This window comes from Triturus cristatus, chromosome 2_2 (assembly GCF_964204655.1).
Source record: "Triturus cristatus chromosome 2_2, aTriCri1.1, whole genome shotgun sequence".
In the NCBI taxonomy this organism is placed as follows: domain Eukaryota; kingdom Metazoa; phylum Chordata; class Amphibia; order Caudata; family Salamandridae; genus Triturus; species Triturus cristatus.
Window position 1 is genome coordinate 35383189 of NC_140582.1, and position 24305 is coordinate 35407493.

The 24305-nt window shown below is 47.5% G+C and overlaps 1 protein-coding gene across 1 annotated transcript in view; it reads left to right on the forward strand.

Annotated features, from left to right (window-relative positions):
• LOC146861795 (uncharacterized) overlaps window positions 1–24305 on the forward strand; it is a 1106394-nt gene that overhangs the window by 92089 nt on the left and 990000 nt on the right. Inside the window, exon 2 of the mRNA XM_085643037.1 lies at window positions 10883–11151. Within this exon, the coding sequence (XP_085499163.1) occupies window positions 10883–11151 (269 nt within the window). The remainder of the gene's footprint in view (window positions 1–10882; window positions 11152–24305) is intronic.

Here is a 24305-nt window from a genome sequence, read left to right on the forward strand (position 1 = left end):
TATCTCGTGAGCCAACTCCAGAAGAAAGGCCCTGTAGCATTGGGGGACCACTAAGGCCCTTGATGACCCATGCACAGGAGCCTTGGGCTCACTATAAAGGAGGCCGTCCTCCCAGTAAATGTGGTAGTTCCCGGAAGCATTGCCTGCTGCCTGGACTTCAAGGGTGGGGCACTCCTTCTGTGCCCGACAAAACTCCTCCCTAGTGGGCCCTCCTTCCACCTGACACTCTGCAGGGGTAGGCTTGTCCCATCAAGGGAGCAACGTCCCCCTCCATGGACTCCGGTGCGACCGCTGCAGGACCTCATCCATCTCACGGGGTGCATTCCGGGGCGGGTTTCCCACGCCCTCGGGCTTTTCCCTTTTTAGCAGCTGGCTGGGCCATTGTTCCAGGCTCCAGCCCTGGTTAACTCCCTTTCCGGGCGGCCATGGACCGTGTGGTAGCACAGATCCACTCTGGTAACCCCTGCATCTCCACATGCGCTTTGAGCTCTACCTCTTTCCAGGCAGTGTGCTCAAGGTCATTCCCCAACAGACAGTCCACTCGCATGTCAGGGCTTACTACAACTCTTAGAAGGTCTGAAATCCCACCCCACTCAAATGGAACCTGGGCCACGAGATAGTGATCGTTCCTGTTGTGAGCCATTGTAACTGGGTGGAATGCATCGGGAATTACTTGCTCGGGGGACACCAGCTGATTTCTTACCATAGTCATGCTGGTGCCTGTGTCCCTCAGGGCCTCCACCCCTGACCATTGATGGTGACCCACTACCTATACTTGGTAGTATTTGAGGGCACATGGATCTTTGGAACCATCTCGCTGTCTCCCAGGGACACTAGGGTGAGCCCTGCCCACTCACCCCCATTATCTAGGGACAGCTCCTCCCCCAGCGCTACATTAGCCATCCTGGAGTTATTACCTCTAGTGGGAGGGGGTGCTCTCTTTCGACACTTGGGATCCCCCTTGTAGTGTCCAATTTCACCACACTCATAACACCGGACAGTTTTGGGCTGCTGACCTTTGTCAGGATAAGTAGGCTTTTGGTGACCATATTGGGGCTGGGACCCAGACACTTCCCCTTGCTAATTGTTTTGGGGGCCTTTGGATAACTCCTTCTTTTTATCTCCCCCTCTTTCTTCTGGTTGGAACCCTCACCACCCTTTTGGGGGTCCCCCCCCAGATCCCCTGTTGGACACCCGGGTACTGACCCAGGTGTCCGCCTCCTCTGCAAGCTTCCTAGGATTGGTCAACAAGGTGGCGGCACAGCTCTGGAAAACATTTCTCTAGAAGGTGCTCTCTCAAGAACAACTTATACAACCCTTCATGATCAGTTACATCGCTGCCTCGCACCCAGCCCTCCAATGCTTTACTAGCATAATCCAGGAAATCTACCCAGTTCTGTGTGGGTGGTTTGTGGCTATTCCTAAACTTCTGCCTATCCTTTCAGGGGTAAGACTAAACTTTCTGACTAACACAACCTTCATCACAGGATAGTTGGTCTGGTCAGCCTTGTCTAGTGTAAGGAGTGTGTCCCTCCCCACCAGCGGTATGTACTTGTATAGGCTACCCCCCCAGTAACTCTCGGGGACCCCATGGGCTCTTAAAGACACCTCATAGGCTGCTAGCATTTTATCAATATCATCCCCTACATTAAAACTGGCCACCACATCTTTAGTCATATAGAACCTGGACTCACGTGAAGCTTCAATAGGTACGCTGCCACCATTTGTATTGCTGTTGGCCCCTGATTTGTAGGGCTCTGATTTCCAGCTCCTTCAGACTGAGCTCATGGGCAAGTTTCCTTTACTCCATGGCCAGCCTCTTTTCTTCACACTCCTTCTCTGACTTGGCAAGCTCTAGTTCGAGCTGTCTCTCCTCCCTCCTGTTCGCCAATTCCTCTGAGGACAGGCTCCTTGCTGAGACACTACTGCCTGCCCTGGAAGGTACTCTTGGCCCTGGCAGTAAATTGTCACTTTCATGTGTAGGCAGTAGGTCCAGATCTCCTGTGGCGACGTGCTGTGATCCCTCCTCATCCCCTTCTCCTTCTGGGTGGGCCAATGCCCATGCTCTCAAGGATTTTTGAAGCTCTGCCTTCTTGGCGCCTCGCTTGAAGAACACCCCTTTCTCCTGGCAGAAATCCTTAAGCTGCGCCACCGTGTAAGCTTCCAGGTTGGCCAGCTCAAATTCCATCTTGCTAGTTAGGACCTCATACTTTCGCAGAGAAAACCAATGGTACTTGGCAAAAAGGGCTTTGAAAAAGAGCGGCTCACAATCGCCACTCAGGGAGAATCTTGGAAAAACCAAAAATGCCAATTGGAGAAGACAGACAAAAATTCTCCAGTCAGAGAGAGGGAATAAACTGAAAATTTTCAGATGTGTCAGGTATAGGATTGTGGTGCACACTGAGTCACTGTAGGGTGTTACACAAGCACAAGTCCTAATCCCACCGCTGAACACCAGTGCTAGTTGGCAGGGGTATGTAACCTATTCCAAGTAGGGACCACTGGTTCCGACAGAGTGAGTTTCAAAATACCCTAGACCACCCTTCTGGTAGCTTGGCGCAGAGCAGGTAGGCTAAACTCAGGAGGCAAGGTGTAAAGTAGTATATCTCTAAGTGTTCTTTGTAGAGGGAACAGGGGAATAGACTTGCAGGATCTGGAAAGGTCCTAAAATTGCCGCTTCAGTCTTAGGTCTTTATATAAGGAAAAAAAAAACGTGTGCAGGGACTATCCCTCGTAGCCCCAGTCAGGCGTTGCTTTGTGCGGGCTCCCATGGGTGTATCTGGCTTTGGGAGCAGCAGTGGGTGGAACAAATGGGCCCTTTTCACTTCCGGACGAGGCTAGCCCTGATTGAACAGGCCCCAGTACCGCAGCTGGACTGCAGGGTCGGCACGGGCCATATGTGGGGTTAAAAGTGGCCTGAGAAAGGCAGTGTTGCTGACAAGGAAAGAAGCGCTTCATAAGGGAAAACGAATAGCCACGCAGCCCCATCAGCATTACCCGTGCTAGGCAGGCCGTGGAAGGGTTAAAAGTGGCGTTTCAGGAGTTCCTCTCCTCCTCTTCTCTGGACCCGCGATTAGTGTCCAGTCCGCTGCCCGTATGCCGCCCGCCGAGGCTCAGCGCCCCACGCGGGGCATTACCTGGTGAGATCGGTGTGGCGCTGGTACGGGGCTCCTTCAGTCTCCGGATTGCGTGGCTTCCTCGAGGGCCCGGCTCGGGGGAGCAAAAGGGATCCTTTCGAGCTTCAGCGGGGATGCGCCTGAGCAGAGTTCCGGTTGCCGGACGACGTATCACTGGGGAAGCTCTTGGTCGCTATGCAACGCCTTGCGCTGTCACCCAATCCCAGTGGGGCGTGTCCCTGACGTCACGGGGGAGACCTTCACTGGGCTTCCCGAGGCTCCCGGGCGTCGGCGGTGATTTCTGGCACACAGCGCTTTCCTGCCACAGTGCCTCGCAGCGCAGTCAGGTCCCGGGCGGCGGCGGTGATTCCTGGGTCAATTTTGCCTCCAGTCGGCTGTAGAGTGCAGGCACCCGCGCACAGCGCTATGGGAGTGTTTTAAAGTTTGCGCTCAGCTTGGGCCAGCGGCGGTGACTTTAGGGGTGCATAAAAAATAGTATCTCTTATGTTCCTAGCATTACAGGGGCAGTCCCTAGGAGCATTGTGGTTTTTCTGAAAGCATGGCAGTTCCACAGCGTTGCAGGGACAGTCCTTGTGGTTTCTTTATGGGCCTTGTAATCCCAGTGTCCAGAGGTACAGTTAGTCATCTTGTGGAGACACTCTGGAGGTGTCTTTAGCTTTCCTCTGGCAGGGCAAGATCAGCAGGCAGGCAGGGCAACTCAGCTAGCTTGGGGCAGCAGATCCTGGGAGCAGTCAGCCTCAGTAGTTAGTGGTAATCCTCCTTGCGCAGCAGTCTTCACTCCAGCAGAGCTTCCTCGTGGTCCAGTAGTGTAACAGAGATGGGTGGCCAGGACCCTCCCTTTTATAACCTGGCACCCAGTCACTAGAAGGGAGTAGAAACTTCTGGAAGGTTCTAGGGGTTTCTGGGGGGTTCCCTGCCTTCCCTGACCTGGCTCCTAGCTGTTTACTGTGACAAAGGCAGGGTCGTTAAGCCTATTGTTTGGCAGCCAGGCCCAGCCTATTCATGTGTAAAGGTGTGAATCACCACTCCCTCCGAACAGCCCAGGAAAGCTATCAGCATGCAAATGGGAGGGGGGAGTCTGCAGTGCACATCATAAGTGCAAGCAGGAAAATGTCCACTTTCTATAAGTGGGTTTTCTGAGGTAGTAGTGCCCAAACCCCAGATATCATTAGAAAGGGCTCCCCACTACGATTATAACTATACTAAAAATGACATACCTAGTAGGTCCCAGTCAAAAATTATCCCATGCGGGGGTTCCCAATGTTAGTCTAGGGAGGGGTAGGCCTCACTGCGGTAGCAGGGGCCTGTGGCAGGTATACCAGTGTCACCATGTTTTTAGGGGAGATCACCTGCACCTTAGCACTGTTTAGCAGTGGTAAGGTGCCCAGAGTCCTAAGTCCAACAAAAATGTGAGGTCAAGTTGGAGGCAAAAAGGGCAAAAATGTAGGGGGAGACCACCATAAGGCTGACAGGTCAAACAAGTGTCCCCCCAGCTGAAAGTGGGGAGAACTACCCAACCTCTAGGGAGTTCTCGTCACTAAGGTGGAAGAACCTAGAGAGACCGTCAGCATTGGCGTGGTCTACCCCGGGTTGGTGTTGCACCCTGAAGTCCATAACCTGTAGAGAAATGGACCACCTCCACAATTTAGGATTTTCGCTCCTCATTTGCATGAGCCACCTGAGGGGCTGGTGGTCGTTCTGAACCAGGAAGCGGGAGCCAAAAAGGTATGGCCTCAGCTTCTTCAGAGCCCAGACCACTGCGAAAGCTTCTCTCTCTATCGCACTCCACTGGTGTTCCCAGGCGAGTAACCTCCTGGAGAGGAAGGCCACCGGTTGGTCCAGGCCCTCCTCATTGAGTTGTGAAAGTACTGTCCCTATGCCATGCTCTGAGGTGTGCGGTTGGACAATGAATTCTTTAGAGAAGTCAGGCGCCCTGAGCACAGGAGCTGTGCACATGGCCTGCTTTAGGGAGTCAAAGGCTTTCTGGCAAGCCTCGGTCCAAATCACTATTCTAGGTTGTTTCTTGGAGGTTAGCTCAGTCAAGGTGGACAAAATGGTGCCATACCCTTTGACATATCTACTGTAGTATCCTGTGAGGCCCAGGAAATCCCTGACCTCAGTCAGTGTTTTGGGGGGCTACCAGGCCATGATGGTTTCAATCTTGGCCTGTAGGGGCTGCATCTTAACCCCGCCCACCAAATGTCCTAGGTACACTACTGACCCCTTCCCTATCTGGCATTTGCTGGCCTTGATAGTCAGGCCTGCCTGCTGCAGGCCTGAAGCACTTCCCGGAGGTGACATAGATGGTCCTCCCAGCTGATGCTGAAGACTGCTATGTTGTCCAGGTAGGCAGCTGAGAAAGCCTCTAAACCGGAGAGTACCCGGTTCACCAGCCGCTGGAAGGTGGCAGGAGCGTTTTTTAGTCCAAAGGGCATAATCCTAAACTGGTAGTGGCCCTCTGGGGTGGAAAAGGCGGACCTCTCCTTGGCTCCCTCGATTAGGGCTATCTGCCAGTACCGTGACGTGAGGTCAAAGGTACTCAAATATCAGGCAGCCCCCAGCCGGTCAGTGAGCTCATCCGCCCTAGAGATGGGATGAGCATCAGTCTTGGTCACAGAATTTATCCCTGTGTAGTCCACACAGAACCTAAGTTCAGGTGTGGTGCCCGGTGGGGCAGCTTTTGGTACCAGAACCACCGGACTGGACCAGGGTCTGTTAGAGGGTTCTATCACCCCCAACTCCAGCATCTTAGTGACTTCATTCTGGATGCTGGCCTTCACCTTATCGGATAGCCTGTAACACTTGGTCTTGACAGGGAGGCTGTCCCCTGTGTCCACATCGTGAGTACACAGGTGGGTAATCCCAGGGATAAGGGAGAACACAGAGGAGTACTGCTCCAGGACCTGGCGGCAGTCTCTTTGTTGCTCAGGCATCAAGGATGGGGAGAGGACCACTCCCTCCACCGATCCGTCCTTCCCTTAGGAAGCAAAGAGGTCCGGGAAAGGTTTGCTTTCCTCTGCCTCTGCCCCATCAGTCACCATCAGTAAGGTGAGCTCAGACCTCTCATGGTGGGGTTTCAGGCGGTTGGCATGTAACACCCTGTGTGGTTGCCTGGGGGTCTTAAGGTCCATCACGTAAGTGGCCTTGCCCTTCTTCTCAAGTATCTCATAGGGGCCAGTCCAATGGTCCTGGAGGGCACTGAGCTCTCCAGGCTCCATGACCCACACCTTCTGTCCAGGCTCTAGCTCCACAGGGTGAGAATTCTGGTCGTACCATTCCTTCATTACCGCCTGGCTGGCTTCTAATTTGTCAGAAGCTTGCTTCTAACTTTGCCATCTAGCTTCGGAAGGTCAGCATGTAGCTTACTACATCTTGGGGAAGCCTCCTCGGAGTCTTCTCCCACCCATCCTTCACCAGGCTGAGAGGTCCCCTCACAGGGTGACCTACAAAAGCTCGAAGGGGCTGAAGCCCACCCCTTTCTGTGGTACCTCCCTGTAGGAAAACAACAAACAGGGCAAGAGGACGTCCCACTTTTTACTCAGGCCCTCAGGCAGACTCCTGAGACCACCCTATGGCTGACAGGTCCAACAAAAGGTATTATGTAACTCCTTAACCTCTTTACCTGAAAGAGACTGACAGGAAGAAAAGTGGGAATATTTTTTAAGGTGCTCATGGAGTGTCCATATTTCTGAGGCAAAGTCAGAGAACATAGCTTGGCGAAGTGTGCAATTTAGGAGTAAGCCATTGTGAAGCTGCATGCATCAGGAACAAGTGTTTCTGGGCCTCCATGTTTGTTCCCCATGTGAGACATAGAGAAATAGTGCAATCCCAAAATTTATAGCTAGGCGTAATACACTAATTTATTAATCCATTTGAATAAATTGTTGTACCAATTGTAGAACAGCATTTGCAGGGCTTGCTGCACCTGTAAATACTAATATCCTTTTTAATCCTTCCTATACCCATTAAAAAAGAGCGCACCTTTCTTTTGAGAGAGAGAGAACCTAAATGCAAGTGGCACAATATTCCCTTTGGCTTTAGTTGTAAATCTCATGCGAAAAAGAAGATTGATGAATACCACCCCACAATTTTTAATTATCTATAGTTGTCTTCAAACGATGCATATGCTTTCAAGTCTAACAGCATCAGCATCCTGTGGGTTTGCGTTAGATCTTGCAGAAACAATGCCTTCCACATTGAGATGAAAAATATGTGGCAATTGCCCAGTCTCCTTTGGCTTCAGGTTCAGAAATGTACATTTATTTCACTAGATGTCATCGTTCGGCAGAATCACAGTAAGGCTCTCGTGAGATATGCTTATTTGAATACACTGTAAGGATGTAAACATGGATGTAGCTCCACAATGACCGAAAAGAAAGGTTGATGATCTGGCAAGTAATGGTCATTTACGGTTCGACTGATGCTCACCTTTATAGTAATTGACAAACTGAAGATTAATTTTGGCATGGCTACCTGGTGGCGGAAGTCCACAGGGGATGCACACACTTGTTGAGACGGATTTTGAGGCTACTAATCCTGTTGCATTGAAATGTCAACGTTTTCTAGAAGGCACCAGAAATATTTTGACTAAACACTGCAAAATCTCTGCAATTTATCGGCATGTAGGGATCTGCTCATTCTTTGGGTATAGTTTATGTTTATGTTTATGTTTGTTTATTTATATAGCGCATATATACCGGCAGGTCTCTTAGCGCTTGACAGAAGGAGATTGCATCAGAGGGTACAGACGATCCTTGTAGCGAGCACAGCTAAAGAGTATCTTCAAATAGCAGGGTTTTTAACAGCTTTCGGAACGGAAACAGACCCGTTTCTTTACGCAAAGAGTCAGGTAATTGGTTCCAGAGACGTGGCAGAACAACTGAAAATGCTCGGCCACCCTTGGTGGCCAGATTACTCCGAGGGCAGGCTAGCTGGAAGGCCTCTGTAGAGCGAAGTACGCGCCCTGGCACGTATTTAGCTAGGCGATCCCGAATGTAGCCAGGGGCATGGCCATAAAGGGTTTTATGGGCGATGCACAGGCCCTTGAATTTTACCCGCTGTCTGACAGGTAGCCAATGTAGTTTATGCAGCAAAGGGGAGGCATGGGTCCTCCTCGGAAGGTTAAAAATCAGCCTGGCGGCGTCATTCTGCACAACCTGTAGGCGGTTCATCAGTTTCAAAGGGAGTCCTAAATAGAGTGCATTACCATAATCGAGGCGCGATAACACAGTGGCTGAGACTATTGAATTTAAAGAGGAAACTGATAAGAGAGGGACCAGTTTCCTCAGTTGTCTCAGGACGACGGTACAGGTGCCCACTACTGAGTGGACCTGATGACTCAAGGAAAGTTCCGAATCTATTTTAATTCCTAGACTTTTCACGAATGGTGACGGACATGGGGGGGCCCCAAGTTCTTTGGGCCAAAACAGGCCACTCCAGAAGTTGTTTTTAGCTGGAATGACAAGGACCTCTGTCTTGTCAGGGTTAATTTTCAGAGAATTAACAGTCATCCAGTTCGTGGTAAATCGTAGGATATTTTGAATAGTTTCTTGAGCTTGGGCCGAGTTGTCAATGCTCAGGATGAATTGAGTGTCATCTGCATAGTTGAACACTCGGCAGTCCAATTTGGATAGTGCAGTTACTAAGGGCTGCAGATATATGTTGAAGAGCAGAGGGGACAAAGCCGAGCCCTGGGGCACGCCACAGGGGATATCTCCCCTGATCGAGGTGTAGCTGCCGAGTTGAACCCTTTGCGACCGTCCCGACAGAAAAGACTGTAGCCAGCTATAGACAGCACCCCTGAAACCCAGATCCGCCAATCGAGTCAGTAGAATGGAATGGTTGACCGTGTCGAAGGCCGCAGAGAGATCTAAAAGTATCAGGGCGCTCGGGGCTTTGTTGTCAGCCTTTAGCCTGAGATCATCGAGAACAGATAACATAACAAGCTCCGTGCTATGGTGGGCTCTGAAGCCAGCCTGGCGGGGATGGAGAAGCTCTGAGTTTTCGAGGAAGCTGGATAAAGTTTTCAGAACATGCTGCTCCATAACCTTAGCCAAAAAAGGAAGTTGCGAAATAGGCCGGTAATTTTTCAACTCAGCCTTATCTGCACCAGGCTTTTTCAGTAGGGGAATAACTCTAGCTTCCTTCAGATTAGATGGTACCAGGCCTATGGCCAGGGAATTATTTAGAAGTGAAAGGATCTGGCCATCCAAGGCTGGAAGGGCCATCTGGAAGATCTTCGGAGGACCGGGATCGGCCGGTGAACCAGATTTGGTCTTATTGATTAGAAAGGCCAAAGCTTCGGGGTCCAAAGGAGGGAAGTCTGTAAGGAAGTGAATTAAGGAATAGTCACCTTAATGAGACGATTGGTGGTGAGGCAGAACAGCTGAACTAAATAGGTCACATCGTGGGCCTGGCCACACAGGCAAACAGAAACCTGGTGATTCGATTTTGATCCTGTTAGCTGAGGGATACTGTGCATGTGCCAATTGAATCTCTTACTGGAACATGTGGGAGACTTACAGGTCCAAAGGGTGCCCATCTTCTATTTTTCCATGCAAAAGTTTGCAAGAAGTCAGCCGATAACTCCCTTTAAGCAGTGGCTTAGCAAGTGTGTGGGGAGGGGGGGGGGGCGACCAGCCCCTGGCGGCACCAGTTTTGGGGGCGGCAGGACTCTAAGAAGGATCCACAGGGACGAGGGTCGCAGGTTGCCTGGCGTATCAGCACACGTGTCACCTATGCTCCACACATACACAGCACTAGCAACACATATGGCCAACATTTCAACACTCATGAGTGAGCTAAAGTCACTCTGACTGAGTCGTGCCTCAACCATAATGTACCTGTAGGAAAGTTCGAGATAAACAGAGCGAGAGAAAAAGAGACAAAGACGGTAGTCAGAGAAATGTCCAGGACACACAGAGAAAGACAGGGAGAGTCAGACTGAAAAGGAGAGGGAAAGAGAACTCGTGGCAGATAAATACATCTATAAGAAGTAACAGGAGAGTGAAATATGGAAAGATAGAGCGAAAAACAGAAACTGAAAGAAAGTGACAGAAAGCAAGAGAGAGAGGGAAATGGCAGAGAAAAAAAAACCTGAGACTATGATAAAAGCAGTGATAAATAGATCAGAAGAGGCAAATAGAGAGAAAGAGGAAAAGACGAGAAAAATAGGGAGAGACAGAAATTCAAAGATAGAGGCAATGGAAAAGGGAGAGACTGAGAGAGAAAAATAAATTCAAACAGAGAAAGTTAGGAAAACTCAAAAGAATGCACGGGGAAAAGGGGACAAAGAGAGAGAGAGAGAAGAGATAGAGGAACAGAGAGCGCGAGACTGAGAGAGAGAAGACAGATAGAGACAGGAAGACAGAGAGATAAAGATGAAAATACCGGTGGTGAGAGAGGCAAGGAGAAAGTGAGCAAGGCACTAACAGGGAGAAGGAGAGAAAAAGAAAGAGAGAAAGAGAGAGAAAGACAGAAGGTACATACATCCATAGTCATGAATGTACGTAAGAGAGCAGACTTCCGGGGGCGCGAGTCTGCATGAACATTCAGTGAAATTTTCATCTTGCAGTTGAATGTTTTCGATCAGTCTGATCACTAAAAGAGGCCACTTTTAAAGAGTCATTGTGTCACGAGACAGAGGACTAGCTCATGGCTTTTCCCTGTCCCCATTGAATTATTAGTAATGTTCACATAAGAAGCAAGCCGAGTAATCTTGATGTCTTTGTTTATTTCCCATTTAGATGCGCAAGGCGCAGGATATATGTCGGGGGGCAGGATGCGGGGGCGTAGCCCCAGAGAGAGGCGACACTTCGTATTTCCTGGGGAAGAGAGCGAGTCGATTCTAGCCGATCAGGCTGTGCAAAGCTTGGCGTCACCTGAAGTAAGGGAAGGAGTTTTCGAGGCGTTTGATATCCCCATAAGTTATGACCAGCTCTTAAGAAGCGTTGAACGGAGAAGGCGACAAGGGGACCTCCAGGAGGATGAAGACATGTTCGAAAGACTGAGACAAGTGAGTGACATGTTTCATAGCACACAGGCAGCCCTCTGAAAGGTCTGCACAGCAGACGCTTCAAATGAAAGAGCAGTTGGATGTGTGCTGTTGTGTGGAAGAAAATGACAAAAGTTCATGACAGCATTAAGAATAATTTAGGTGTAGTATTTCAGCAACTCAACTATAGAGGGCCTCGACCAACATTACTACCCTGAATTCTTATGCTGAAGGAAGCACTAACATCCTGTACCTTTACATCTAGTTTCGATTGTCAAAGAAAGTGTGGGAATGTTACTTCAATGATTCCGGTTGTTTGCTTCGAATGTTTTACTGGATGCCCGAAAATGGAAGTAGCTGTTCAAAGCAGGGTAGGAGCTGGCAGCTCCAGGCTCTACAATTGGCCGTGTCAATTGGTGGTAAGACACCCGATTATGAAGCTGGTTTGGGTGCACGAGAGTCATTTTGATCGCATTGTAGGATGTTTCTACACTGCTGGAATGACCTGTTTGTATCCTTCTCCCTTGTTTGACCTTTGTTCTTGCTTTAACTCCGCAGTGATATTTACATTTTTGGTATAAAACCAAAAACACAGATTACTCGTCTCAATGCGGTTATTAGGTGGACAACGGCCGGCTCAGTTCATTGATGTTATTTATTTTCTCCTTCTATATTAGCACAGGCGCTGAAAGTAGGGATGGGGTGGAATGATAAAGATGCCTTTACATTTTGTTTTTATCTTGTCACATTTGCTGTGTGTTCAAAAACAAGTCAAATGTCAGTCTATTTCTTCTGACAATAGCTCCTTCTTTTTAACGATGGAAATTGGTGTTTGCGCTTGTTTTTCTGACAACAGTGTGATCGAATTTAATAAAATGAACTATGGGACAGTCTTGCTGGTGTGAAAGGAAAGCCTGCAAGATGACATTTTTTTAGCACACATCAACACTGAAATTTCTATACATAAACTGTACAAATATTTCAAAATAAATCAGCAGTTGGGAAAGCACAAATCTCCCCAGAAGAAAAACTCGCACCACTATAAACTCCATCCACTCAGCGGCCCCATCAAACCCTTGCCCCAGTACACCCACTCAAGAGGACTTCAATCCACCAGCACCATCCTCACGCCTATTCTGAATTCCTCCATCTCTTCCACAACCGTATCAGACGCTTGGAAACATGCAATTGCCCTCCCGTTGCTCAAGTAACCCTCCGTGGGCCCTTCAACGCTGAACAATTACAGAATGGTCTCCATGCTACCATTCCGAGCCAAGATCTTAGAGAAAATTATCAACAGATGCCTCACCAAAAATTTCAACAACCATCAACTCCTTAACACCACTCAGTCTGGCTTCAGACCCAACCACAGCATGGAAACTGCACTCATCACTGTCATAGATGACATCTGCATGACTCTGGATAGAGGAGACAAAGCAGCCCTCATCCTCCTGAACCTCTCCGTAGTGTTTGGCACAGTCTCCCACCCAATCCTCATCTAATGCTTAAATTACATTGGAATCCAAGGACTCACATTCCAATGGATTGGTTCTTTCCTGGCTGGAAAGGCTCAGTCAGCCTGGCACCATACACCTCAGAATCCTGCAATCTCATCTGCAGAGTTCTACAAGGACCCTCCCTTCCTGAGCCCAACTCTCTTCAATGAAGAAATGATCCCTCTAGCTAGCATAATTCGCTCTCATGACATTAACATTCTCTATTACACCTTCGAAACACAGTTTGTTCTCTTCCTCATGGACAAGATGTCCAGTACCCAGATCAAGTTCTCGCCTGCATGACTTAAATCGGTCACTGGATGAAGACCAACCATCTGAAGCTGAACACCGACAAGGCTGAAATCATAATCTTCAGGAAGAGCACTTCACCATGGGACTCTCCACCTGGTGGTCTATAAAGCTGAGATGGACACCCATCCCCACCACCCATGCCAAGAACCTCAAGATCATCATCAACAGTAAACTTAACATGACTGCCCAAGTAAATGCAGTCCCTGTCTCATGCTTCCATACTCTGTAGATGCTGAGGAAGATTTTTGAATGGCTCCAATCAGCACACGGAAAACTGTCACACATGCCTTTGTTGCAAGCAAACTGGATTACAGGGACACCCTCTATGCCAAGATCAACAACATTCTCACCCAAAGGCTGTAGACCATTCAGAGCTCGGTGGGTGGAATCACTTTCCACCTCCTACGCCAAACTCACATCTCAACAAACCTGAAGAAGCCCCACTGTCTCTCCATACTCCTAACAAAACCGTCAAACTCCTCACCAACACTTTCAAGGCATTATGTAACACTGACCCAGTGTACCTCAACAATCTCCTCTACTTTCACAAACCTTCCAGACACCTCTGTATGTCCATACTCCTACTTGAACGCATTGAACGCATGTGGAAAGCCAGATCCAGCAGTTGAGCGACTCCTACATCACTGTTAAAGTGTGGAACGACCTCCCTCTACACATCAGAGCCTCCTCACTTTTAAAATCCCGCAAGAAGTTAAAGACCTGGCTTTTTGAGTAGTCCCTCTAGGCTGGAGGTTTGGCTACACTGACACCAGCTCAGCACCAGGATGCCCTCTCAGGTGATACTACACTCTACAAATCTAAATAACATATCATAACGCAGCATAAACATAACACAACCTATCATAACATAAAATATCAACATAACATAATGCAAATAAAGCACTTTTTTTCATAATTCTGAAGTGTGAAGTAAAGAAAGATTTTAACTGGTTAAAACAAATCAAGACACTTTACCTGGTTATGCGCAAATGACAACTATTCACTGATACCCAATTTCCATGCATTATTGCTTGTGCGCTATTTTATTTTATTAGTAAACCTCTGCCTTTGCAATTTTCGTGGCATAGCAATGGAGGATGTGCTGTCTTTAAATGAGAGCACTACCACATCGTGTTTTAGTTATATATTTGCAACTGTGCACTCCAAAATGCACCACTGGCTACATACCACACACTTACCACTCTCCTGCTGAATGGGCATGGCTCATTTGCTTCACTTGTTTTTCGTGTGACGCTTAGATTTTTTACTACCCTATGTGTTCAGTCATACACTATTGGTGGCAACACCAGCACTCTGAAAATTGTTCCACTACACCAGCATAGCAGTACACAGGAAGCCCGGGATGTAGCTGCTCATCAATGGAATGTTTGTGTCCCCCAATTTGCCAATTCAGACACAAACCCCCTTTTGCATTCACCTTTACGCCTTATTCGCATCTGAGCTTTCATTGAATCCAGGCCTTTTTGCAGCTCAATACCTTTGCATTTTTTTCAATCCATCAGGCTTTCTCTGCAGGAAAGCCATCAAATGTACTAATTTTACCTTGTCTTGCACATATAGTCGAGTGCTTCACAGCTGAAAACGTTCCCTCAACAGCTCCCTCCTGCTGCAACTTGTTTCACCCTTCTGGCTATACCTCCCAAATTAAATAATTGTGCACCTGACTGCACTCTTTCGCTGTTTCTCAATGGAAATATTTGATCCGCATTTGCAAATTCCTGATCCGTGGCTTAACACAAAATTATGGTGCCCCCTGCAGAATCTGGTGAGGGGCCCCTAAGTCTTCCATTTCCCAAAGATATTCATGGGCCTTCTGCTGAATAGGGGTCCTAAGGGTCACTACACCCATCCGCTTCTGAGGCTGCAGGGGGCTGTTTCACACCTGATTCAGACACATTCTTTTGCACCCACCTGACCCGTCCTTCTTATCATGGACTTAGTACACTCTAGTCTTGAAGTTGCGTTCTTCTATATTCTAAGGACCGACTATAATGATCGAAACCAACAGAAGACATGCCCTACAGCTATTTCTTTCCACTGTATGTTGGGAAAATAATGCGTGGGACCCATGGGTACACGTTTGCAGTAACCACGCACTCGGCTGAAAATATTCACAAAACATTGCAGAACGACCTGGGAGCCCCAAACTACTTTGAACTCTTAATTTTTCCTTGGCTAGTCACAGTGGTCAACTCACAGTTTGATGCCTTTTCCTTGTGAAAGCCGGATGCTGATGTCGCGAAGAGCAGATATTCATGGTATAATTAACACTTGTGTCTTGCATGGAAAGAAAACATGGGTCTAGTCCTTGTTGGAGCTCCATATATTTCTTTTTCCGCCTTCTCATGTACTCTTGTGGGACTTCCAAAAATATACGCAGTATGCCTTTTATGTGTCTTAAGGCAAGTGCCCCACAGGTGAAAGCTTTTACTCAGCAGCTCTTGGCCGCTCCAGATTGGTCCATATTTCTGGGGAAGGCCTCCCTTGTATGTGCAACCCCCCAAAAAAGAAACCACTGTTCACCTGTTTGCACTCACTTGCTGTTTCTCAATGAAACCTTTGGGTCTGCATTTGCCAAGCCAGACAAAGACCCCCTTGTGCATTCATCTCCCTTTTGTCGAGAACATAGATGTATCTTTTTCTTTCCATAGGGGTATGAGAGGCAATATTCTAGGAAATTATTTACAGTAAATACATCAGTTGGGAGAAATTAATGAGTCCACGTCGTTGCTTAAGTTTCTTTGATTTTTATTCGCGATGTGCTCTCTGTACAATACAGCCAACGCGTTTCGCCCAGACATGGGCTTCTTCAGGGCTGCAGGGATCATACAATAAATAACAGCTGTAATCATTGGAGCTTTGTAGTGTGTAACTAGGCAATTGTCATACCACATTTAGGGCAATAAGGCAAATCCTCATAAGTTGCACATTATACATCAGGGTACAACATATGAACCAGTTGGCTGATGCACACAAACATGGCATTTACCATACCTGTATCACTCTAAACACGTAGTGTAAATCCCCTACAACTGCAGAGAACCCATAGAGACAGAGCATCTGTGCGTCTATTAAATGCAATGCGATATTTTAGGTATTCCTATTATGATGCAGGAGCCTCTGCGCTCCTTCTAGCAGAATTACTGTAGTTTTCCTGAAAGCACTCCTGCTTTCTACTTATGGCCTCTCGGGACCGGCCAGGCGGCAAGAAATGCAGCCACTTGGTGCAGACAATGGATGATCGCTGGGAGGAATGCCACTGCAGGTAAAAAGCACTGGGGAGACCTTGCTGGGTCCCCCCTGCTGCAAAATGTTGCCTAGGCAGCTGCCCGCGTTCATGCGGTGCCGCTGCGGGTCACCAGTTGCCAAAAATGCCCCAGGATACGATGCAGGTACACCCACACCGCAAACCAAGTGGAAAGACCTGCCTCGGCCTCCCGCCTGTCACCTTGGGCGAAGGGCTGTCGGTTGCGAGACTCTTACCATGTCTGTCCACTCCTGCCCTGTTTGTTCCGGGATTCCTGGTGGGCAGGGCAAGACATGCGTGACATTGGTGGAGACTACCTCAAGAGCCAGGTCATCTCTCTCGGTCTAGGGGAAGCTCTGCGCAGCAAAGAGTGGCAGGCCTCGGCAGTGGGGCCCGCATCTCTGGCTTTAGCCCTGCTGGGGTGGCTCTCATGACGCTGCTGTGGCCCCGCCTCCCTGGCCACAGTTGGAGTTGCCAGAGTACGGGTGCCTCAACATGGTCCTCCCAACTCCAGTACCTGCTTGGTCAAAACAGGGGAGTGCTCCACACACACACAGAAAGCACTCCACCCGCTCGAGCGTGCTCCAGTTCAGACAGGCACTACAGCACAGTGCCTTGGGCTGCCCGCAGTAGGTGACAGAGGCAGTCCCAGGTGAGTAGGAGAAAGCGCATACCATACGGTTCCTTTTAAACAACCAAAAAAGGGGTGAAGAACAGCGCTCACCACGTGCTGTTCCAAATCACAGAGGGCAAGCCACAAAGCCCTGGGAGATCACTGGGGGCCCGAGCAGGTAGAAGGCTCCAGCCAGCACACAGGCAAAGTCCAGTTTGCTGTTCCCTGGCAGCACAGCAATTCTCTGGTTACCAGTCCCAAATAGTGTCTTTATTCATGGGGTCACAGCCCCTGTACTTATAGTCAGAAAGTCTTTGTCTGGGGGGCACTTCAAGCACTGTTTAAAAGTGCACAACACCCCCATCTTAAGCCCTGACCCCAGACACACTACAGGGGGAAGAGACAGCATTGTAAAAGGCAGGCACAGCCCTCTTCAAGTGCAGGTGCAACTCCACGCACCACTCTAAGTGCAGATCAGGCCTATTCAGGTGCAAGGGAAACTCCTCCCGCCACTCTAAATGCAACCAAGGTCTATTCAGTATAGGCAGGACACACATCAACCCCCCTTGTTACTTTCTAGAATGAATGCACATCCCCTCTCTCCTGTCAGTTTTAACCAGATGATGAATACACATCCAGGCAGGGCACAAAGACTCATAAGCACACAGAAATGCCCAATCAATTCTAAAAGTGGCATTTCGAAAATAGTAATAATAAACCTGCGTTCACCAATAAGCAGGATTTATCACTATCATTCCAAACATACCAAACCTGGTCATGCTACCCCTCTAATGTCAGAAATTACCACTGAAGCAAATATCTGGGAATCCCCAATGCAAATCTATGAGAGGGCAGCCTCAGAGCAGTGAGAAACCAAATAGGCTGTTTGTCACTACCAGGACATGCCACACAGTTAAGGTACAAGTCCTACCTTTTACCTACACAGCCACTGCCCATAGGGCTAGCTAGTGCCTACCTTAGGGGTGACTTATTTGTAGTAAAAGGGGAGTTTCAGACAAGGCAACCACTTCACAGTGTGTGCAATACAGCAAGCATCTCATGTTAAGTGCAGCCAGAAAATTGTTTTGAGTCACTTGGAGATAATAGCATCATTCAAGCAAATGCTAACAAAATGGCTTTGCCCACCATTTGTGGCAGATGAACGATATATAACACAGCACAGCAGTACCATTTGCTAAAACAATAGACATCATTTCAGGATTGCAGGAAGGGTGCTGGAAAGATGAAGGTGAGCGAGGACCAGGACACACCAAAAAGGCTGGGTCAAGTTGCAGCAACAAAAGGAAAATACAGCAAACCAGAAACCCCAGATCATCAATGGTAAAAAAAGAAAGATTTAATTTACCAATGGGACTGAAATACTCCTCATTGAAGTTACCAACCATCAAGACAACCTTTTTGACTAATCAAAATGCCTCTGGTTTCTCTACAAACAATAAAATGCCTCCTGTAATAAAAGATAAATTTGCTCTAAACCGGCTTCATAGACTCAAAGGCCAGGGCACAACAGTGCAGGAAGCACAGACAGCCCAGTTAAGCAATGCAACAATATAGTACGACAATTTGTTACTAAACGTTTTCTTGATCACACACAACAATATATTCACCTGTCCTTGTCCAATTGTCTACATTTCCACATGCAGTATCCATTTCTTCCAAATATAATATCAAGCCTCTGTATTGGACACATTCGACTGTGAAAGAGATGCTTACTCGCCTTGAATATACTGGTCACACTTATATGTAATGTAACATACTGTGAGGGTGTTGAGGGCAGGGGAAAATGTGCACTCGAAAGACTACTTTTCCCTGACACCTATGCATAGCCCTAGCCACTAGAAGATTAGCAGAGTCAGGCTCTCTTAAGGATCAAAAGCAGCAAACAATATTTTAACCCCCCACATCCCAGTTCAGTTCACCCTTGGCTGTTTGACCCTTCACTTTTGTTGTTTTTTCCCTTATTCGCCTCTCCACTGTCCTCTGGATTCCTTAACCCTTTGTTGACGATTCCTGTCTGCTTCATGTCAGGTTTTCTCCTTGTCTAGGCCTCCTCTGTCCTGGTACTCCGTGGGTTTCTATGTTTGTATAGTGTGCAGGATCTGCAATATGTCTGAGGGTCTGAGGGTAGTTACAGCTTTCCCTCTGCTTGCACCAAATAAGTCTTGCACCTTTTTACCCTTGTGCATAATGGTTATTGCATGTTGTCTGCCTTTTAGTAATTATTTTCTCTCACTCTTGGTTGAAGAATTGATATCCTTAACTTGGTCCTTAGACGCAGTGCCTCAGAAATACACTCCAGTTGTTCTGAATGCCAGCCTACAGGAGTGCGTCTCTCTCTGTTGGGACAGGAATGTCCCTTGCATGATGTGCTGTATTGTTCTCTGTCGTGTGTGCACAAACTGAATACCTGTGAATGAATGACATCACTCATGACATCATCCTGTGAGTGTAAATGTTTCATAAACGTGTGTGAGACTTACAATTATATACTAAGCTACAGCTTAAGTTTGATGACTATTCTTTCTGTACTATTAATTAATCATGCTATTTCTAACATTTGTATGTATCTGTGTTGAGTGGATGTCTGAGTGGCTGTATGAGTGTGTGAGTGAGTGTGTGAGTGGCTGTATGGATGTGTTTGTGGGCATGTGAGTAGCTGTGTGGGTGAGTGGCTGGGTGAGTGGCTATATTGAACAGTGAGTGAGTGTGTGAATGGCTTTGTGGGTCAATTAGTGGCTGTGTGAGTGGCTGCATAGGTATCTGAATGGCTGTATGAGTGACTGTATGGGTGACAGATATGGGTGAGAGTGTGGGTGTTAGTGGCTGTATTGGAAAGTTAATGTCTGTGTGAGTGGCTGTAAGGGTGAGTGAGTGGATTTGTGAGTGGTTGTACGGATGTGTGAATGGGTACCTAAGTGGTTCTGTAGGTGTTTGAGGGCTTGAATGGGTGGGTGAGTGGCTGTGTCAGTGGCATGGCAAGTAGCTGTTTTGATGAGTGGCAGTGCAAGTGGCTGTCTGGGTGAGTGTCTGGGGGTGTGAGTACCTATATGGGTGAGTAAGTGGCTGTGTGAGTTTTTGTATGTGTGATTAAATGGGTATGTGAGTGGCTGTAAGGGTGTATAAGTGGGTGTGTAAGTATCTATGTATGTATAACTGGATGTGTGAGTGCCTGTTTTGGTGAGTAAATTAATATGTGAGTAGCTGTATGGGCAAGTTAGTGGGTGTGTGAGTGGCTGTGTGAGTGAGTGGATGTGTTACTGGCTCTATGGATGAGTGTTTGTTTATAGGAATAATTCGAAGGGTGTGTGAATGGGTATGTGAGGGATTGTGTGTGAGTGGGTATATGAGAGGTTGTATGGAGGTGCGTGTGGATATGGGAGTAGATCTGTGGATGATGTCATCAGTGATGTCACTGACCATGTCATGAGGGATATAATATGTGATGTAATAAGCAGTGTACTGCAGGGGCGTACGTTATAGTTAGCTCCGGTAACTATAACTGATGAATTTCACTGGTTTTGTGCAAGCCTAACTATAACGTCCCTATACCCTTTGTTTTTTTCAGTGAATTTCTATGGTTTTTCTAATTCTATTTCCTAACTACAATGTCCATGTAACCTTTGTTTTTTTAAGTGAAATTGTAAGGTTTTTTTAATTTAATTTTTTTAACTGTAACCACCAACCTTTCACACTGAGTCCGTGAGTGCATAAGTGTCTCAGTGGGTGTATGAGTATCTGGTAAGCTTTGTAAGTGGGTGTGTGAGAGTATGAGTGAGGCTGTAAGTGTAATGCCACTCACCTGGAGCACGTGTTCACGGAGGTGATGCTGGGACCCCAGCACCCCCCTGACGCAGTGTATGAACAAGAATGAAACCTTATGTCAACCATTGCCCTGGGTGAAAAAGGGAGATTTGAAGACACATGAGAAGATAGAGGGGTGTGCGTCTCTACCTTCATCAGGTGTGATGATGACTCTGCCTGCACTCTGTGTGATTTGTTCTTATTAAGCGTGTCTTGAGGATTGTACAGCTAGCTAAGAGTACAGAAAAGCAACACAATATAATTATGATTCTGTGATATGATTTGTCATTACAAATCATAACCTTTTAAAAGTTTCTTATTCTTCTATGATTAGTTCGGATTCTATTATACACTTTCTCTATATTCCCTATCTATCTTATATGGAATATATACATATGGGTACATAAGTTTAGATATTCCTTGCACTAATTGTATCACTCACTTTGAACTCTTCTCTCATAGATAGTCCTTAATGTTCCTCTCATGAGAAGAAGTCCAATATAATCAGTTGTGATTGTAATCACTATTGGAGGTATTAACACAAACAAGTGTAATTTTCAAGAAAAAATAATAATGGTAATAATTACCATAAGGGTCCAGTTCCCGTGTTGTCCTGTACTGTTAAAAACAGCCTGTTTTCTCAAACTAGAAAATAAGCCTTTTTAAGGTCATCAGTTTCTTTAAATATTTAAGGAGAGAATACACTAATCTTGTGTCTTGTTTTTTTTATAACTAAGGAAAGTAACAGTGCACACTAGAATAATAAGAGGGAATTCATGTTGCCAAACACATAGTCCATTTAAATACAGAAAATACCAGATGCAGAACAGGAAAGGTTACAAAAGAAAGTCCAACAACAAAACAAACATTCTCTCACAGCCTACAAAGACATAAACATTAATAGATATGGTGAGAATATAAGTTTGTGAAACATAAAGATGCCTCTAACACTGGGGTTCTAGATTCCTTGAAGTGTGGACATGATTGATGACCCTACCTGCTGTAGTACAAATAATACAGGGCTCAATATCAGAACCTATGGTAATGACAGTAAGTGGGTATGTATCAGTGGGTGTGTGAGTCTCTGAGAGGATCTTTGAGTTGGTGCGTGAGTCTCTGAATAGATCTGTGAGTGGGTGAGAGACAGTATTAGCAGTGCTTAATTTGTAAAAGAAAAGGTGCCGGTGCTCAAAACTCAGCTCAGATGCCCGAGGCTAGTGCAATTAAATGTCGGTGCGCCAAATTCCAAGGGTGGTGGTCTTTAATCCACCTCATGTCTTTTTAATTCACTATCAGCCACTCCCTGCCCCTTTATCTCATTCTTGAAGGCCCCTGCTTGCCCCCTTTGTGAATGTCTTGCTGTCTTTCTCTTTCTCCGTCATCTTTCTTTTCCTTAGTCTTTCAAAGCTCTGAGTTTTTCCCTATCTTGAGGTCGGTAAATATCTGATGGGACAAAATAAGCACAGGTCCCCACTAATAGGTGCTGGTGGTAGTCCCCACCAGGAACCGCCGGCTCAAATTAAATACTGCCCTTACAACCCTGGCTGTGGTGCCACAGTATCTATGGCACCATTGAAACAAAACACATGATTTATAGTTCTTATTCCTCATTGAAGTAGAAGTGACGATAACTATCGTTGGCCATACATTGAGCAGGGAAAGGCCACCAGTGGAGAGAGTATTGGAAAAGGTTCCAAGGAGTCCCAGCTACAAGCGACTGCTAAGAGTTGCATCTGCCTTTGTGTACTCTACGCAGCAGCCAAACGCTTTCCTGCCCCGCCCCAGGTCCTGGTTAAGTTCTAAAAAGCAGCTGTATGATTTTGATCAGGGGGGCCTCATACTTCTGGGTCCTGGTTCCATTGCACCTGCTGCACCATTGGAAGTTACCACCCTGAGTCTACTGCATTTTGTGCTTGTTCTTGTTGTCTCCTGCTCCAGCTGCGCCAGCACACAGACCTCAAAAGGAATTACTCTTCACTTACTGTGAGGCGCTCATAAATAGAAATGTGATTGCACTCTCTACCGTGGCGGCCGATGAGATGCACTAACCAAGGGCTGCAGAGATTACATGTCCAAAACCTGGAAAAGCAATTGGGGAACAAACCCGCAATGATGCCTAAACCATCTGGTCAGCACCTGTCAATCAGTTTACATTACAAAACTTTGTTTATGGCTCAGGCTTCCACAATGCTTCCACCTGGCAGGCCCAACTGGTTCAGTGGAAACAAAGAGGCCTCTACCTCCAGGCCAGGTGTGTGGGGAGCGAGAGCTCCAAAACATCGAAGGTCAAATAGTTAGGAATATGAGAGGTGAGCAGGAAGTGGGTGTCAGTGACATTCTTGAGCAGCATGTCAAAATATTGGGCACGACCATGTGCATGTCAAATGCAGAACTACAGACAGTTCCAACTGATCTCAGTTCAGTGCGAGCTGACTAAAAAAACATGCTACGCACCTTCAATCTAAGACTTCATGACGTCGCTAAAAGCCTGTGCCTGTCCCGAACTCTCCCAGCCTGACTCAACCTAGCTCCGTCACGAGCATGCCCTCAGCCATGACCATCCAATGGAAACTATGTGTTCCTTCGAGATAGGCATGTGTGCTTTGCTGACATCACCAACATGATGATGATGATGCACATTCAATAGGCCTGGATCAGGGTACGTTAGCCCGTGAAGACCCATAAGTCAGACACCAAAGGACAGACACATCTATCCTTGATAATTACCAGGCCTACCACTAAGGAGAGAAGTATCACATAGACCCGATCCTGTGACATAAGTGCAGGTGCTGAGCAACGGAAATCAATGGCACCAATTAAGCACTGGAGAGGGTTGTGACATTCAAAACTGTAATAAGGACTTAAACATGTAGGCAGCTACACATCATGAGCCTGATCTGAAGGGCAGTGGGGTGCTCAGTGTGTGGCACCAAGAAAGAGGGAGCAATCAGACAAGGCCTAGTAATCCGACCATATGGCACCATGAGCCAAGCAGAGATTGTGTGAATATGGAAATTATTTTTCATACCGCCACGTTGACTCAAGTGGTATTTCTTGCTCTAAACCACCCTTAGTATTCAAGGGGGCTTAATCCCCCAATCCAGAACATGCCAGGAGGCGTGTTTGCACAGCGGTGCAGGTAGGGGGTGGGGCCTCCGGTGAGACGCTGGCTTTTTTAAAATTTGCTTTTTGGAAGGGGGTTGTGTGCCCCACCCACCTTCCCTTTATTATTTTTGGGCCCTGGGGACCCCATCCCCCAGGGCCTGAGCATTTATTTTATTTTTTTTAATGGGAAGGGGTCCGCGCGGCCCCCCTCCCATGGCCGATTTCGGTCCCGGGGACCCCATTCCCTGGGGCATGGCCACACATAAAAAAAAATGATATATATATTTTTGAGGAGGGGCTGTGCCTGTGTGTCCCCCGACTAAGGCCATTATTTGCCCCGAGGAGCCCATTCCCCAGGTTTCCTGCTCTCACTTCCAAGAAGCAAAGCAGTGTTTGCTATGGCAGGGCGGGAGCTGTGCTCCCGCCCTGCAATAGCAAACAGCAATGTCCCGGGGGTGGGCACCCGGGGACATTGCAGGAGCCGGACCTAGGTGGTGGGAGTCCCCAGGGCCATCTAGAGCTCCAGGAGGGGGGCCACATGGGCCCCCCTCCCAACTGA